The sequence below is a fragment of the Pan troglodytes genome, chromosome 1 (assembly GCF_028858775.2).
Source record: "Pan troglodytes isolate AG18354 chromosome 1, NHGRI_mPanTro3-v2.0_pri, whole genome shotgun sequence".
In the NCBI taxonomy this organism is placed as follows: Eukaryota; Metazoa; Chordata; class Mammalia; order Primates; family Hominidae; genus Pan; species Pan troglodytes.
The window spans coordinates 203,871,212-203,884,406 of record NC_072398.2 but is presented as its reverse complement, the minus strand read 5'-3'; the positions used below and the strand labels follow the sequence as shown (position 1 = coordinate 203,884,406).

Here is a 13,195-nt window from a genome sequence, read left to right as displayed (position 1 = left end):
TTAAGAGCAAAATCTTAACCATGGAGCACGCGGCCCCATCCTTGCCTCCCCTGTCACTCTGACCCAGCCACCCGGCCTTTTCTCAGGTCCCAGTGTTCGTGGGCACAGCTCCCAGTTACAATGTTTGGGAACTTTCTGGGTCCTTTTCCACCCGGAAGCCTTGGCTCCTTCTTCAGTCCCCTCCTGGGATCTCACTCACTCGGGACTCAGGAGGGTCCTCCTCGCCGTCCCCTCCCTCCCCTCTGCCTCTTATTCACCTCTTGCACAAACACTGGGCACTGGTTAGTGCCGCTCTCCCCCACGGGGCAGGGCACGTCCTGCTTAGCTCGTTGTGGTATCTCAGTGCCTGGCATGTGGGAACAACCACCCCAGCAGCTGACAGCCATGAAGTGTTTCTGTGCCAGCCTTTGAACTAAGTACTTCATGCCCTCAGGCCACCCTCCCTCCTAAAGACCCTCGTCCCCAGGAAGCAGCCCTTGACTCTATTAAAAACTCACATTGATTTATTAGAATATGAAAAAGATTCAGTTTCTTCTGTACAGGCGGCAGAGTGGCAGCAGCTGCGGTGGCTTGGTACGTGGTTGTCGATTTCACCCTTGCATGGTGACTCCTGCCCAAACAGCACTTGCATGGAGAGGAGGATGGACAGATGGGCCGAGGACCCATGGCCCAGTCCCCTGCAAAAAGGGACACTCTGACTATTGCACAATCCTGAGGGAGTGCCCCAGGGACAAGGGGAAGGAGTGTGTGTGGGCAAAGGTCTCTGGGGGCCCAGGATTCTGCCCAACCCACCAGCCCCAGGGGACAGGGGATCCTCAGGGGAGGCCTTCTCCCCCCCACCGCCTCCACAATGGGCTCCACAGCAGGCAGGGTGTGGTACACACAAGGGAAAGGTTCCAGGGGCCAAACCCAGGGTGGGGGAAGTAAGAGCAGGCCAGCAGGACTGGAGGTCAGGCCCAAGAGCTAGGCAGGTGCCAAGAGGCCAGCATCTGTGAGGCTGGAGAGACTCTTGATTAGGAGTGGGAGTTACTTCTGATGTCACAGTCTTCGAGCAACAGTTAAGAGCCCAGCAGGCAGAGAGACGTGGGGGAGGGGTTGGACAGACAGGCACAGATGAGGAAGGGTAATTCTGGAGTGTGAGGAGGGAGTTAGAGGCAGAGCACTGTTCAGCCAGGGGTTTTCAAAATGTTTTAAAAACAGGAGTGCCCTCTGTGCAAACAATCATATATAGGAGTGTGAACAAACAAAACTTAAAAAGGCAGCACATTCTGGAGCCACGGCCAGTCCTTCCCCTAGCAGCATCCCCTGAGGGGCCCAGTGGTCCCCATGGGAGCACAGTTCGAAAAGCTCTGAGTCACGTCACTGTCACCGTAGAAACCACCCCTGCTCCAGGCAGAGACGCTCAGAGATGCCCTCAGCCCGCAGCTCTGAGTAAGGACAGGTTGGGTGGTGGCCAGGGTGACAGAGCTGGCAGGAGTGTGAGACCTTGGTGGGTCAGCAGTCCCTCCCCGAGCCATGTGCCTAGTACCCCTGGTTTGTCCCCTGATAAAGCAGGGCCTACTCGAGGGAGGCCTCAGCTCCCTCCCTTCCTGGGTGGGACCACAGCTGAGCCAGAGACTCTTTGGTTAGAAACTAAGATTGGTCTGAATGAGGAGGAGGATGAGGCAGAGGGAGGAGCCTCGGAGGCCCTAGTCCAGGTCCGGGAGAAGCCTGGATCTAGGGAGGGGCAGGGCCGGCCTCACCAGCCCCAGCAGTTCTGCCAAATGGATTGGGGAGGCAGCTCTGGTGGGGAGGATGCTTCCTGGGAGGCGGCGGGGGAGGAGCTGTGCTGGGGTGGGGGCTGTGGGCCCAGCTGCCATGCGGTAGGGGGAGGGGCAGGGCCAATCCGGGTCAGGAAGGGCAAGGGGAGCCCCCAGCAGCCCCTGCTCTGGTGGGAGAGTCTGTGAGGGGACAGGCGCTGCCTGCTGGCCCTGGCGTTACTGCCCCTTGGGGAAGAACGGTTCTCCCTCCCCAGGCTCAGGGTGTGGGCCTGGGTCACTGAGGCAGCGCTGTATCCTCTGGGAGCTGGGGCTGTCACTGGGCGCGGGGGTGAAGACATCGTCGGTTCCTGGGGACGAAGTCTCCTTGCTCCGCATCATGATGCCCCCATCGTCGTCCTCGTCCTCCTCAGCCACCTTTGCAGGATCCCGGCTCAACCCTAAGACTTTGCCCTTCAGCTCCTCATTCACCAGGTCCACAGACTCGGGTGACTGCGGGGAAGCCGGGTCGATGGTGATGACAGGCAGGTCCTCCTTCGGCTCATAGGCCAGTGGGTCTGGGGACCAAGAGCAAGGCACAAGCTGGGTTCCGCTCTGGAGCCCGGCCCAGCACGTGCCACTCGGCTGCGTCAGTGCCTCCTTCAGGCCTTCTCATGAGCACAGCCGTCCCGGTCCCAACAGGCCTCAGAAGCAGGCCTCTGCGACCTTCCACCCCACAGCTTCTCTTCCTCAGACTGTGGCCCTCTCCTTTGACAGGGGCTCCCAGAGGTGTCCCTCCACAGGCCAAGGCCTGGGGCTCCTCCCTGAGTCAGTTTGCCCTGGGGCCCTGCCCTCACGTTCCCCACACGTGTTGGGGGTCTCGATGGGGCAGATACCCTGCCTTCCTGCCAGGCACCGTGGCTCTCCCAGCTCCCCACACAGTCCTCACCCAGAACGTCTCTCTCCCTAGGGATGGCCCCTGACGTAGAAGCAGCTCATGGCTTGGGAGGGGATCCTGAGGTCAGCGAGGGCCAGGCCTGTCCTCCCAGTGGCTGAGGACTGTTCCTGTGGAGCCCCATCCTCAGGAGGTGGCGGCTCAGAGTGCCCAGTCCTGAGGCCCCTCCCCAGGCCCTTACCTGAGCCGATGCGGGCCCGAGACATGGTGGGTGAGTCCAGCTTGTGGGCTGGCACCGTCAGGTAGTTGTTGATCTGACAGAGAGGACAGACAGGGTGAGCACAGGCAGCTGGGCAGAGGGAGCCCCTCAGGACAGAACCCGGCCAGTGCACACCCCACCTTCCGTATATGCAGGGCGCTCGCTCCCCCTCCCTTGTGCCTGTGTGGGCACCCGTACTGGCCCCTCAGGAGCTCCTAAGGGCTCATCCCAGGCTCCTGTCACAGCCTCCCTGAACACACCTACACTGCCCAGCCTTAAATCCACCCATTCCTCTGTCCCCTGCCACTGCCCTAACCCAGGCCACGCCCCACAACCCCACGCCAATCCCTTGCTTAGAACTCATGGCTCTCCATGCCCTTACACTGCTAACAAGCCCCTCGAAAGCCAAACCCTGTTCCTAGAATGGGTACATTTCCTTAGAGGCTGTGGCGGAGCTTGGGTGAGTGGGGTGGGATACAGATTCCCAGAGAAAGGCAGAGGCTACCTTCTGCTCCAGCTGCCGGGCCTTCTGCCTCCGGAGCAGCATCTGGTTCCAGGCTTCCTCGTAGGGGTCTGCCACCAGCGTGTGTCTGTTGTAGGACCGCAGCTGCGGGAGGGACAGCATCAGGGCAGTGCGGGCCCCGGAAGGCTCTGCTCATGGAGGGGTGGGGGCAGTGCTGGAGGCCGGGCCAGTCCCGGGGTGGGTGCCGAGGGGCACGGGCAGGGCTGCCGTGGAGAGGGGCTGAAGGGCTCCTGTACCCTGGGGGTCGGGCTGGGGAGCAGGCCCTCACCCGCTGCCTGGTCTTCTGCAAGTTGTTCCTCAGGATTTTGCGGATCTCCTCCTCCTTGTCCTTGGACAGTGCTGGCAGGATGCGCTCGGAAGGCAGGGACTTGGGGTGGATGTTCCTGGGGCAATAGGGCATCGGTTAGGTCCCCAAGATTCTTGGGATCCTGGTGCCTCCCAGGTTTGGCCAGAAGGAAGTCACCCTAGGGATGACCCAGGTGGGCACCAAAGCCTCAGGTCCTTGGTGCGAGCCCACAGCTCTCTTGTCTGCTCTAACAGGACAACAGAGGACCCCGCCCCCCAGGTGGCCACCTCCAACCGGGCTTGAGGGGCTGGTGTGTGGGAGCAGAAGCTGCCTGGTTGCCCCGGCACTCACTGCATGGAGACGGTGGAGACAGCAGAGGGGATCTTGCCCATGCCCCCGCTCTCCACCAGCTCGATGGCCTGCTTCATCTCCATCTTGTGGTAGAAGGCAATGAGCTGGGGCTCCTTGGAGCGCTCGCCAGCTATCAGACACTTCTTCACATATTTCTTATTAAACCGGTTGAGCCTGGTGGGAGGAGGAGGGAGACTGATGGCGCCAGCTTCCAGGAGTGGGGAGATGCCCAGGCCCAGGAGACCCTTGCCTGCCCCTCCCTGCCTGCCCACCAGGCCTGCCACCTACTTGTCCTTCCAGTGGTGGTGACCGTAGTGGCCACAGATGTCCTCGATGCCTGTCAGAAGGTGGTCCAGGAACTGAAAGGGGCCCAGGGCCAAGTCAAGCCTCGCTGTGGGGCGCCTTCCCTACCAAGACCTCTGACTAGCCCCACTCCCTCCCGTAGCTGCAGCCCTGCTGGGTCCAGCCCTGTGGTTCCATGAGCAGCCAGGAGGTGGCGCCCACACTCCACTCATCGAACCCAGCGGCCCTGACTCTGGGTATCTCGAAGCCTTGCCTGTGTCCGGCTGAGCCCCCTTCTCTAATCCCATGCCTGGGATAGGTTTCAAATGGAGGCAGAGATGGCATGATGCCCCCTCCTCAGGCTCCCAGCTGCTCACACCACACCTTCCTATGGCTAGACCCTGGCGGCCTCCTGGGGCAGAGGGAGCCCCTGGGCACCGGCACAGGGAGAAGGGGCTGATGGGGGGTAGGGACTTGAGGCCCAGCTGCTCCCTATCTCCCTGTTCCTCCTTCTGCAACCAAGGGCCCAGCCCGCACTCCAGTACCTGTGTGTGGATCTCTTCGTTGATGGAGCGCTTCGTCTCTTGCTTTTTCTTCACAGCCAACAGGTCTACCAGGGGCCGAATGGTCATGCCCTGGGGGGCAGGCAGGTGTCAGGCACTCCAGTTCTGCTACCCAGGCAGGGAGGCCGCAGAGCCTCCCTCCCTCACCCCAGGCCCCCAAGGCTAGGATGCCCTCTCTGCTCTGCTCTCTCCCAGGACCCAAGGGTGTGAGAATTCTCCCACCTCCCAGCACTTATCTAAAGACAGGTCCTTAAGGCCTGCTTCTTCCTGGAGACACGGTCAGAGGTTTGACTGCCAAATGACCCCCACACTGGTCATCTGGCCTGGGCCAGGCAGCAGACAGCCTGGGTTCAGATGTGGACTGCACCACAGACTTGCTCTGCAACCCCATGGAAGTCAGGCCCCACACACAGGGAAAACTACCTCTGCACTGCCTCCCCACCAGGACTGTGAGGAGGACCGAGTAATAACAGCAGCAGCAGATGGAACTGCACACCTGCCATGTGACCAACACATGTGCTTGGAAGTGTTCTAGCATCAGCTCTCCAATATCCGCAACACTAAGAGGGAGGTCCTTCCATTGCCTCTATTTAACAGACGCAGAAACTGAGGCTCAGAGAGGTTAAGCAGCTTTCTAAGATCCCAGAGAAGCAGTAAAGCCATGATTTAAACCCAGGCAGGCTGGCTCTGGAGGGAGGCCCCCTCCCCAATGTTGCCTTCAATGAAAATGGGCTTGGAAAATCATTAGCACATACAACTGCAAAATCAAGGTAAAAAAAAATTTTGAAGATGGAAGCAGGGCAAGAGGACAAAAGTGGCAGCCTCCTCCTCTTCTTTTTTTTTTTTTTTTTTTGAGATGGAGTCTTGCTCTGTCACCTAGGCTGGAGTGCAGTGGTGCGATTTCAGCTCACTGCAACCTCCACCTCCCGGGTTCAAGTGATTCTCCTGCCTCAGCCTCCCAGGTAGCTGGGATTACAAGCGGCTGCCACCACGCCCAGCTAATTTTTGTATTTTTAGTAGAAACAGGGTTTCACCATGTTGGCCAGGCTGGTCTCGAACTCCTGACCTCAGGCGATCCGCCTGCCTCGGCCTCCCAAAGTGCTGGGATTACAGGCATGAGCCACCGCGCCCAGCCTCTCTCCTTTTTCTTAACTCGAGAGAGAGTCTCACTCTGTCACACAGGCTGGAGGAGTCACACAGGCTCAATCACAGCTCACAGCTGCCTCAATCTCCTGGGCTCAAGCTATCCTCCCACCTCAGCTTCCCAAGTACCTGGGACTACAGGTGTGTACCACCATACCCACTAATTTTTTTTTTTATTTTTTGTAGAGACAAGGTTTTGCCATGTTGCCTAGGCTGCTCTTGAACTCCTGGGCTCAAGGGATCCTCCTGCCTCGGCCTCCCAAAGTCCTGGGATCATAGGCGTGAGCCACTGCACCAGGGTCCCCTCTCCCTTTAAAGGACAGAAAATAAGCCCAGCCCCAGGTTTCCCCTATTTTTTTTTCTCAAGAGAATGCAAAGATGTATCCCATCTAGGGCTTTTTGAGTATCAGTGCCCAGAAAAGACAGAAGGGATGGTAAAGAAATGGAGGCTCAGACAGAGTGTTTCTTATTTGCCCAAGGTCAGGCAAAGTCAGGTAAGGCAGAGCAATTTGCACCATCACAGGCTGGGCTTCCTTGGGGACCTTAGGCAGGAGAGTGGCTGTCAGCTAAGCCTGAGCCGTTTAAATGTACAGAAATCACTGAGCAGCAGGCTGGAAGGATTCTTGGGAATCATCTCGCCTGGTTCCCTCACTTTACAGATGGGAACTGAGACCCAGAGAAGAGTGGGGGTCTTTCTTAGGGTCAGAGGGACACCAACACAGAGCTAGGGCTGACTCCAGGCTTCCCGCTGCCTGGCTCATAGCCCTTTCCAGTTCCCCATGCTGTGATATTATTCCCATTTTACAGATGCAGAAACTGAGACCCTAAGATATGAAATCTCTTGCCTAAAGCCCTACAATGAGTTAGTAGCAAAGAGAGATCTTGGGCCTGTTGACTGTACCCACTTCTCTCTTTTTTTTTTTTTTTTTGAGATGGAATTTCACTCTTGTTACCCAGGCTGGAGTGCAATGGCGTGATCTCAGCTCACTGCAACCTCCACCTCCTGGGTTCAAGTGATTCTCCTGCCTCAGCTTCCCAAGTAGCTGGAATTACAGGTATGCATCACCATGCCCACTAATTTTGTATTTTTAGTAGAGACGGGGTTTCACCATGTTAGTCAGGCTGGTCTCAAACTCCTGACCTCAGGTGATCCACCCCCTCAGCCTCCCAAAGTGCTGGGATTACAGGCGTTGAGTCACCGTGCCCGGCCAGTACCCACTTCTCTTAATGCTCTATGAGTTCCAAATTAAGTTGGGCAGCATTCTGGTTCCTTTACATTCTGATCAGTCACTCTGCAATGACTCATCACAATTCTCACTTTACGATTGAAGAAACTGAGGCCCAGAAAGGGGGAGTGGCTCCCCCAAGGTCACACAGCAAGTTAGTGGTGGAGCTGGGACTAGAATCGCATTTCAAATCACACGCTTTCCTCTCTTTCCACGGGAACAGCCCGTGAGGGTCCCCAAGGCAAGGGCCTGCCCTGCCCTGGCCCAGCACCTGCACAAAGACGGTGAAGAAGATGACGGTGATGATGGCAGTGAGGAACAGGTCACACATGGGGAAGTGTTTCTTGTCCAGGAGGTAGCCCAGAGAGAAGGCGATGGCCCCTCGCAGGCCCCCATAGGCGATGATGAACTGGTCCTTGGGGGTCAGCTTCACGATACGGAACTTGTTGATGAACCAGGTCAGGCCCAGCACCCCTGCAGGGGAAGGCAGGGGGTGATGAGGGTCAGGTCGGGCTGTCCCCAGTCCCTCCTGGCTTCTGCATCAGTGATTTCTCTGTGCATCCAGGAAGTCTCCATTACGAAGCCCACCCCACTCACTCAATTCCTGGGTCCCTCAGCCCAGAGTGCTCTGAACCCCTCAATCCAAGAGCTGGGTGGATCCTTAAAGGACTTCCCCAACCTGGATGTGCTTTAGAGACATCATGGAGGCCTCCAGTGGCTGGAGGGCTGGGGGCAGGAAGAGGGAGAAAAGATCAAACAAGATGGGTCACAGGTCAATACTTGTTAAATGTGATGGGTGTGTGGGGGGTCATGATCCTATTCTCTCTACTTTTCTAAGTACTTGAAAATCTCCATAATAAAGCATAAAAAATGCAGAGGGCTGGGCCCAACCTCCACCCACAGAACCAGAATCCCTGGAGGATGAGGCTCAGGAATAAAGGGGATTTCAAAAGTGCACCAAATAAATGTGAGGTCCTGCCAGGCTTGGGGACATGGACCTAACCCTCAGAGAGGAAGTGAGAGATCCAGGGAGGAGGCGACTGAGGCACTGGGGTGAGGCATGTGGGGCACATGTGAGTGGAACCCATGCACCTGGGGCCTGGTCCCCACGTGTGCCCCGGCCTGCTGCATAGGTTTGGAGGACTGCACGTGGCTCTGCATGCGATTCGGCACATGCTCACGTCACCTGTCTTGAGACAGTGCAGAGAGCACTCAGCTCAGAGTCACAGACCTGGGTTCTGTGGGCCTCAGGCCCCTCATCAGGACAGCCACAGGCTCAGAGTCTCAGGGCCCCCTCACTTTGACACAGCCTGACTCTGTCTCCAGAGACCACAGCCTTGCTGTGACACAGGCTTCTCCCTGCTGAAGGGCCCATCATGGAAACGGGAAGTCCCTCCTGTCTAGCTGTGCTGGGAGCAGGCAGGAGCCAACCAGGAAACCTCCACCACAAACTGCATCACACATATACCCCCAGCCCCTCCACACACACACACACACACACCCAGGCCCTCTACACACACACACCCACACCCTCACAGCCCCTCCACACACACACACACACCCAGCCCCTCTACACACACCCCCACACACCCACCCACACACACCCACACACCCAGCCCCTCCACACACACACCCACACACCCAGCCCCTCCACACACACACCCCCACACACCCAGCCCCTACACACACACACCCACACACCCAGCCCCTACACACACACACCCAGCCCCTACACACACACCCCCACACACTCACACACGCCCACACACACACCCAGCCCCTCCACACACACCCACACACACCCACGCACACCCAGCCCCTCCACACACCCACACCCAGCCCCTCCACACACACACACCCAGCCCCTCCACACACCCACACACCCAGCCCCTCCACACACACACACACCCAGCCCCTACACACACCCACACACCCCCAGCCCCACACACACACCCACACACCCAGCCCCTCCACACACACACACCCAGCCCCTACACACACACACCCACACACACACCCAGCCCCTCCACCCTCCACACACACCCCCACACACACACCCACACACAGCCCCTCCACACACACACCCAGCCCCTCCACACCCACACACACACACACACCCAGCCCCTACACATACCCACATCCAGCCCCTCCACACACACACCCAGCCCCTCCACACACCCAGCCCCTACACACACACCCAGCCTCTACACACACACCCAGCCCCCCCACACACACACACATCCAGCCCCATCCACACGCACACACACCCAGCTCCATCCACACACATACCCAGCCCCTACACACACACCCAGCTCCTCCACACACACACACACCCAGCCCCTCCAGACACCATCCAGCCCCTCCACACACACAAAGCACCTCCTCCACCCCACACACAGGCCCTCCACATACACACACCCAGCCCTTCCACACACACCCAGACCCTCCACACACACACACACACCCATCTCCACACATACACACACAGCCCCTCCACACACAAACCCATCTCCACACACACACACACACCCAGCCCCTCCACCCACTCCCAGCCCCTCCACACACACACACCCAGCCCCTTCACACACACACCCAGCCCCTACACACACACATTCAGCCCCTACACACACACATTCAGCCCCTACACACATACACACACACAAAGCCCCTTCACACAATACACTACACACACACCCAGCGCCTCCACACACACCCAACCCCTACACACACACCCAGCCCTTCCACATATATACCCAGCCCCTCCACACAACTATACACACACTGCACCACAGCCCAACCCCTCCACACAACACACACATATATACAAAGCCCCCCACACAACATACTACATGCACACACCCCCAACCCCTCCACACACTACACACACACCATACACACATCCAGCCCCCCTACAATGCACTACACACACCACACACGCAATACGCATGCACACACACACCACAGCCCAGCCCCTCCACACAATACTTATACACGGCACCACATGCACACACCACATAGCCTGGCCCTTCCACATAGTGCACTGCACACACCACACACACAGCACCACAGCCCACCACCCCACACACACACCCCACACCACAACCCCCACCCCGCCCCAGCCCTGGCCCTCACCCAGCACGCGGGCGATGAGGCAGAAGAGCAGGGTGCTGATGACGAAGGTCCAGTTCCAGTGGTGGGAGCCGGCCACCGTGGAGACGCCGAGGAAGATGAAGATGAGGGTCTCGCTGACGCTGCTCCACATCTTCAGGAAGTATTTGATGGTGGTGTGGGACTTGTGGGAGATGTTGGCCTCCACATAGGGGCGCATCACCACTCCTGAGGCTATGAGCCTGGAGCAGGAAAGGGCGGGGTCAGGGCTCCGTGTCGAGCTGCACCTGCTCGAGCCCCTCCACTGCCAGGGGCAATGGGGCCACGACCAAGGTGCCCATGTCCCAAGCTCCTCTATGGGCCAGGGGCCCGCTGTGTGCTTTACACCCTCTTGCCACTCATCCTCACATCAACCCTATAGACACGGTGTATTCCTCCTTTTTTTTTTTTTTTTTTTTTTGAGACGAGTCTCACTCTGTCACCCAGGCTGGAGAGCAGTGGCGCGATCTTGGCTCACTGCAACCTCCGCCTCCCGGGTTCAAGCAATTCTCTGCCTCAGCCTCCCGAGTGGCTGGGAATACAGGTGCCCGCCACCACGCCTGGCTAATTTTTTTGTATTTTTAGTAGAGACGGGGTTTCACCATCTTGGCCAGGCTGGTCTTGAACTCCTGACCTTGTAATCCACCCGCCTCGGCCTCCCAAAGTGCTGGGATTACAGGCGTGAGCCACCGTGCCCGGCCCTATTCCTCCATTTTTAAAATGAGTGATCTTGGCTGGGCACGGTGGCTCACGCCTGTAATCCCAGCACTTTGGGAGGCCGACAAAGGCGGATCACTTGAGGCCAGGTATTCGAGACCAGCTTGGCCAATGTAGTGAAATGCAGTCTCTTCTAAAAATACAAAAATTAGCCAGGTGCGGTGTTGGGCACCTGTAATCCCACCTAATTGAGAGGCTGAAGTGGGAGAATCTCGAACTCAGAGGCTGCAGTGAGCTGAGATCGTGCCACTGCATTCCAGCCTGGGTGACAAGAGTGGGACCCCATCTCAAATAAAAAAATGAGAGATCTGACTCTAAGAGAAATAGTCACCTCTCCCCTGTCACGCTGCCTGCAGGCAGCAAAGCCAAGACACACAAACCACAGTGTCCAACTCCAAAGCCTGCACCTTTGCCCCAAGGCCACACTGGCTCTTGACCCAATAGGAGTCAATGACACAGACCCATGGTCTCCTGGGTTCATTCCCCTCAAGGGTGGCATCTGCCATTACACAGGGGTCTCCACAGGGAGCTTTGTTCCAAGCAGCTGCTTGGAGCTCGGAGTCCTCCCAGCCCAGTGCTCACACCCGGGCTCTGCTCCTGGGAGCCAGGGGCTCTGAACCCCAGTTCTGCCTTGCTCGGCACTGGAACACCTTCACCCCTCACTGCCTCCCCACATCCCATTCTCCCCATTTCCAGACCTGGTGGAGACCTCAGGACCGCCAGGACTCAGGCCTGGTGAGCCTCCTACTGGGGCTGCTGAGGGGACTCCCTTTGAGACAATGAAGTAGCAGGGCTGTGGCTTTCCTCAACCTGAAGCTTAGTGGCTTCCAAGGCTCTGCTCTCCTATACCCTGGGCTTGCCCTCATGCAGGTCACTCTTGCTTCATCTGCTCATAGCCTGAAATGCCCTCTCCAGATTCCTGGACCCCAGGGGGCGCTGCAGAAGTGCTCCTCTTCTAGGAAGCCACTGATGCCCTTGGCTATTTAAATGGCTACCAAGCAGGTCTGGAGCCTGGAGTTCATGTCTCAACCCTGGAGCTCAAGGCTGGGCCCTGGGAGCTCCGTGAACCTACGAGCCTGGGGAATCCAAGCTGGCAGCCCCCGCCCCCACCCCGCCAAGCCCACTGCCTGCTGCACGCAGACTCACGCCATGATGCCTGACAGGTGGAAGAGCTCGGCTGACAAGTAGGCCATGTAGCTGTAGAGGAAGACGAAGAGCGGCTCGATGACCCGGATGTGGGAGGTAAATCGGGAGGTGAAGGCTGCGAAGACCCCGTAGACCACGCCCACAAACACCCCGCCCAGGGCCACCACGAAGAAGCTCAGGAAGCCGAGGAAGATGTCCACGATGCCCACGTGTTCGTAGTTGGCAAACTCCTCAAAGAGGTGATACAGGACCTGGGGAGGGTGTGCAGGCTGGTGGGTGGGAGGAGAGGGCCCTGGCCCCACGGCTCCCTGGGGTCCACCCAGGGCGATCCTGTCCCCTCCGTTAACCATGGACACAAGAAGAGGCCACACGGTAGCAGAGAAACCCTAGTGCCAAGCAGGTGCTCAAAACCTCAGCCTGGGGCTGAGGGGCTTGCTCTGGGCCAGCCACGTGCCACACTGGTGAAGGGTGGGCCCTGGGAAGCTCTGTGAAGACCCTGAAGCCAAACTGCCTGGACTGGAATCCTGGCTCTGCCACTCCTGAGTTGTGTACAGGAAGCAAATTCATCTCCCTGTGTTTCAGTTTTCCTGTCTATAAAATGAGGATAATAATGCCAAATCTTAGGACTGCTGTGAGGACTAAATCAGCGAATCAAGTGCTCGGAGCCTTACCTGATGCAGTGTTAGCCACATCTGGTGCTATCAAGTCTGCCTCTCACTGCCTGACCTTGGGCACGTCATGCCCATCACTGGGTTTCAGTCCCTCCTTCAGCACAAAAAAGGGACGTTCACACAATGAATTAGAATGTCATTTCTTAACCTCTGGAGCTTTCTGAAAATACACATGTTCAGGCCATACTGGACTTGGACTCTCTGGGATAGGGCCAAGAAATCTCTATGTAACAAGCACCCCAGGGGTTGC

The 13,195-nt window shown here is 57.9% G+C and overlaps 1 protein-coding gene across 7 annotated transcripts in view; it reads right to left on the bottom strand.

Moving 5' to 3' along the window:
* Positions 1-485: 485 nt before the first annotated feature.
* The window catches only part of SLC9A1 (solute carrier family 9 member A1), a 70,387-nt gene continuing 57,677 nt past the window's right edge, over positions 486-13,195 (bottom strand). For 5 of the 7 annotated variants that reach the window (XM_063784001.1, XM_016957102.4, XM_016957108.3 and 2 more), the window contains 10 exons: positions 12,275-12,525; positions 10,397-10,614; positions 7,536-7,738; positions 4,878-4,967; positions 4,339-4,409; positions 4,051-4,224; positions 3,682-3,796; positions 3,396-3,497; positions 2,873-2,945; positions 486-2,314 (listed from right to left, as the gene is read on the bottom strand). In XM_063784001.1, coding sequence (XP_063640071.1) covers positions 1,977-2,314; positions 2,873-2,945; positions 3,396-3,497; positions 3,682-3,796; positions 4,051-4,224; positions 4,339-4,409; positions 4,878-4,967; positions 7,536-7,738; positions 10,397-10,614; positions 12,275-12,525 — 1,635 coding nt within the window. In that variant the 3' untranslated portion in view covers positions 486-1,976. The remainder of the gene's footprint in view (positions 2,315-2,872; positions 2,946-3,395; positions 3,498-3,681; positions 3,797-4,050; positions 4,225-4,338; positions 4,410-4,877; positions 4,968-7,535; positions 7,739-10,396; positions 10,615-12,274; positions 12,526-13,195) is intronic. The other 2 variants (XR_010147541.1, XR_001719086.4) reach the window with 1 other exon arrangement.